Below are 4,669 nucleotides of genomic sequence, written 5' to 3' on the forward strand. Positions count from 1 at the left end.
GCACAACCACATGGATACCAAAATAAAGTCAGTAGAGTTCATCTCCGATCTGTGGGAAACCCCAAACCACATGGCCAAATAAGCATTTTCTTTTTTGAATGGTCATACGCAGCATACAACGGTGGCACATGGAATAAATCTCCAACTGACAGGAATGTATTTAGTCATATCATATATATTCTGCACACACAGGCACAATACTGTTCACTAATTAACGACACGTCAGCACAATCGGAACACAAACCACAACCACGTACGATCCACTTCAACCCGGGCCGTCACGGCAACGCAGAGGCCTAGCCACACCTTTTACACTGCCCGCAGTCTTGTTTTATGCAAAACGTACAAGACAAATCATGTAAGAACGCAATTGAATGCAAACGCAAATAAATAGCAATAGCGTCTAAGCCGGCAAGTCGCCACGATTCCGGAGCTAGCAGACGATTCTGGCGGGGAGCGGACGCTTCCGGCAGCCAATGAAGTGGTCGGCCGCCTGACGTCACCACACGCCAGATTCGGCTTGGGGGAGACTGTCGCCGCGGAGCGCATTCTTGCAAACTAATTTTCTCAGGAAATTCGGGCTTTTCGAAGGAAATATTTTGCGTGACAGTTTATGAAGGTAGTGTTGCATAACTCAGAGGAGGACGATGGGCGACCAGGTGCATGGGATTACGATGAGCGCGCGGCTCCTGGCTCGAGTTGGGATTCTGGGCACTTGTGGATTAAACCTGGTTGGGGTTGGTCACCTGGGCTTCGGTCTGTCTGACTCATTTACGTAATGCATTTTGGTGCCGAAACCCGGGAGCCCCCCTCCATCCACATCGAAGCCGGATTACTCCGAAAGCTCCAGCAGCCAGCCATGGAGCGCCTTAAACGAACCCGAGGTGGTACCGTGGTTTCTTAACAAGGACCATGGTTCGCCTGACCGACCTGTTGGCTCAGCCCAATCCATCGGGCGAAGACATCGAAGCTGTTCTCGAATATCTCATCACGAAACGATGAGCTCTCTACGACATTGATCGCTCATCTTAGAGGCAACCCCAGAAGACGAGTTGGACGCAGAACTCAGCGGCGCGTTGGAATACGAACAGAACCTCGAAGAGGCCATCGCACGAGCACGTCGGTCGCTGCGACACATCCCGACTTCGGCGCCCGTTGTCCAGCAGCGCTCTGATGCCTCGAAGTCTGTCGCACTTCCGAAACTCCAGATACCAACGTTCTCCGGCAAACTTCAGGAATGGCAACAGTTTTGGGAGCATTTCGACGTGTCAATTCATTCCAACCAGGCGCAAACCGCTGTCGAGAAGTTCAAGTATCTCGCGTCCTACCTCGTCGACGACGCGAAGCGCACTATCAAGGCATAAGCATCAATGGAGACAATTACCCCACCGCCATCGCGGCCCTCAAGCACAGGTACGACCGGCCAGGTTTATTACGTCGAGCACATCGAGGGGCTACTAGCTCTTCGTCCGGTGACTTGTTCTGGACAGGTATCCCAGTTAAGGCATCTGCTTGATGAGGTCTCATTTCGCACGTCTGCGTTGGCGGTGTTGGACGTCCCAAGGAGCACTACGCTGTTATCCTTGAACGCGTCATCACGCGGTGCCTTCCCGAGGATTTTTGTGTGCTCTTTCGTCAACGAAGAGTAGATGCGACCGATGCCTCACGTCGAGAACGCGGCGGCGACGGCGCTACCGATGCATCACGTCGAGACCGCGGAGGAGGTCGCAGTAGATACGCCGACGGAAAACGTCGAGGCGCTTATCTCCTTTCTCAAAGTCCAAGTCGAGACGCGGGAAGAAGTTGCCTTAACTCGTGCAACCGGTCAGGCATCCCAGCGTCCGAGCCGAAGTCCAAGCATTCTCCCTAGCCGGCGACTGCCCAGCCCTAGCAGCGACGAGCGGGCGTTCTCCGGGGCTAATGGATCATCAGCTACGTCGAGTTCTCGCACACCGTCTGACTCGTGCCCGTGTGTGGATCCACCGATCACCCGCTTCAGTCCTGTACAGTCTAATTGTCCCCCACCGACAAGAAGCTACGTATATCTCGAACAGGCAGATGTTTTCGATGTGGGAAACCTGGTCATCCTTCAAGACTGTGCAGAACGGCGGCGCTGTTGTCCTGCGCCAATTGCCACGGCCGGCACCGTTCTGTACTGTGCGACATCCAGAGGCGTGATGCTCCGCAGCGCACCAGCGAGACACCCGTTTCTCAATCGGGGAGGCAGAATTCGACTCCGCAACCCCTCAGCCGTCTACGACGTCACTAGCCTCAAGTCTGCAGAATCTGGAGGAATCGCTCGGCTGCAAACTGCTACAGTGTGGGCGTCTGGCCCGGCGGGCAGAAGGCAAATTCGCATCCTCCGCGACACGGAAACCAGCAGACGTTCATTCGATGTGACCTTTTGCAGCAGCTAGTTGCGAGGTTGTGGGTGAAGAGAATTTCTCTGTATTCTCATTTGCGGCGACGCATCCCAAGCATTACCGCTGCGAGCAGGTCACGGTGCGCCTCGAATCCCTCTTCGACGTGACTCCGTTGTCGACTTAACGGCTATTGGCGTCAACGACCTTTGCGACGTCGTTGTTCCTCCATTGGGCATCAAGACAATCAGGGTATGCAAGAGCGCGGCTTGCCATTTGCCGACACATGTCAGACCGCAGAGATTAGAGTGTTGGTGGGAGCAGACTACTATTGGAAGGTAGTCACCGGTCATGTCGAACGCCTCGCTGCCGACCTCATAGCCGTTCAAACCATCTTCGGATGGATTGTACAGAACGTCGAGGGTCCCTTCCGTGGAACGATATCATCGTTGGTGTCAGTTTTCTTCCTCGCACACGAAGATCAGGATCACTTCGAGAGTATCGACCCGTCAGAGATGTGGCGTCTGGACGCCCTCGCATTGCCGACGAGGACTCCGTGTCCTCACTTTGCTTCTCAAGTCAAGTAGAAAAGCGTTGGCCGCTATGTGGTTCCACTTATGGTTAAGGGCTCTGGACTTCCAGCCGAAGCAAACAACCGGGTAACGGCGGCGCAGCGGCTGGTCGCGCAGTTGCGGCGTTTTCGTTCTTCCCCGCAGCTACTTCTCAATTACGATTCCGTCATTCGGGAATACTTTGACGAGGGTCATGCCGAACGGGTTGCTGATGTTTCGAACCAAACCGACAACGTCTACTACATGCCTCATCACGCCGTGATCCGGAAAGACGCCGTACGACAAAGCTCCGCGTCGTCTTCGATGCCTCGTCTCACTGCCCGGCCAGCCGTCTCTAAACAGTCTCCTCATGAAAGGACCCAAGCTGAACGCCGACCTCATACATCTATTACTGGTGGTTTCGCTGCCAGCACCGTCGTCCTCACGGCAGATATAAGAAAGGCGTATCTACAAATCATCTATTCGAGCAGATGATAGAGATCTCCTCCGCTTCCTATGGGTGCAGGACGTCGCCGCCCATGAGAGGCCGCAGATTGAGGAGTGGCGCATGACCAGGGTCCCCCTTCGGTGTCACATCCAGCCCTTTCTTGCTGGCGGCAACGTTACAGCATCATCTCGCTTCCGTGGCCTCTCGATACCCGATGGCTGTCCCTCGGCTTCGTACAGGGTTTTACGTCGACGATTTGGTTTGCGCGTCAGAACCCGACGCCCTTCAAGTGTATGGCGGCATTATTGACATACTCAAGGAAGCCTGTATGGACATACGGAAATGGACCTCAAATTCATCCGCACTTCGCGAGCGGTTTCTGTCGGACGAGGTTTCCTACGACAACGCATCCGATGGCAACGCAACGATCAAGGTGCTGGGCTTGTTGTGGGACGGGACACAGATAGTCTCACCTTTTCGGTCAAACGAGCACTCACGTTGTCTGCGTCCCAGCCTCCTACGAAACGTACGGTGCTCAAGACATTCTACCTCTCCCGCTTGGCTATCTCGCACCCTTCATCATAACCGTAAAGCTCCTGTTCCAAAATTTATGGCGCAAGTCGTTGCCATGGGACGCTGAGTTCGCGACGGAAGATCATGTGGTCTGGGAGAAATGGAAGGCTGACATCGATGCGCTGCACCTGCCGCGTAGCGTCTTTCCGCAGAGCAACGCCCTGCTTGATGTGCATTGCTTCGCCGACGCTAGTCCCAAGGTCTACGGCACAACAGTATACGTTCGCAGTCGCCCGACTAACGGCACGACTTCTACGCAGCTGCTTTTAGCGAGAGCCCGCCTAGCTCCATTGAAAGAACTCTCGTTGCCGCGTCTCGAACTGCTGGCATGCCTGCTGTCCACGCGTTTTTACCGCCATATCTCGACGGTAGAAGCCATAAAGGTTGCCCCCATTCACTTCTGGACGGACTCGAGCATCGCGCTCCAATGGATTCATTGCGAGGCGAACACTCGCCCCTCTTTTGTCAAGTCGGTGGTGGCAAAAATCTTATTGTCTTCACAACCTGAACAATGGCGGCACTGTAACGGACGCGAGAACCCCGCAGACCTAGTGACCCGCGGCATCTCCACCAGGTGCCTACGGAACAGCCCGCTGTGGTGGAGTGGTCCTCTTTGGCTGTCCGCAGGCGATCTCGGCTCTCCTACCCTCCCAGACCCAAATGTCAACGACACCTGCATGGCGGTGAGCGCTGCACCGGAAGCTCCCGATACCGAAGTGGTCGTTCATCCAGTGTAG

The 4,669-nt window shown here is 54.9% G+C and overlaps 1 protein-coding gene across 1 annotated transcript; it reads left to right on the forward strand.

Annotated features, from left to right (window-relative positions):
* Nucleotides 1–3,573: 3,573 nt before the first annotated feature.
* On the forward strand, nt 3,574–4,669 carry LOC135388091 (uncharacterized). The gene is made up of 2 exons (XM_064617413.1): nt 3,574–3,775; nt 3,873–4,669. The coding sequence occupies exons 1-2, from the start codon at nt 3,574–3,576 to the stop codon at nt 4,667–4,669; spliced, it is 999 nt and encodes a 332-aa protein (XP_064473483.1).

This window comes from Ornithodoros turicata, chromosome 1, assembly GCF_037126465.1.
Source record: "Ornithodoros turicata isolate Travis chromosome 1, ASM3712646v1, whole genome shotgun sequence".
Classification (NCBI taxonomy): Eukaryota; Metazoa; Arthropoda; class Arachnida; order Ixodida; family Argasidae; genus Ornithodoros; species Ornithodoros turicata.

What these genes read in the sequence shown, in the direction of transcription:
- LOC135388091 (XM_064617413.1), top strand. Translation starts at nt 3,574, where the DNA reads ATGGCTGTCCCTCGGCTTCGTACAGGGTTTTACGTCGACGATTTGGTT. An exon ending in CTACGACAACGCATCCGATG is followed by an intron (nt 3,776 to 3,872) that starts GCAACGCAACGA and finishes TCTGCGTCCCAG; the next exon opens with CCTCCTACGAAACGTACGGT.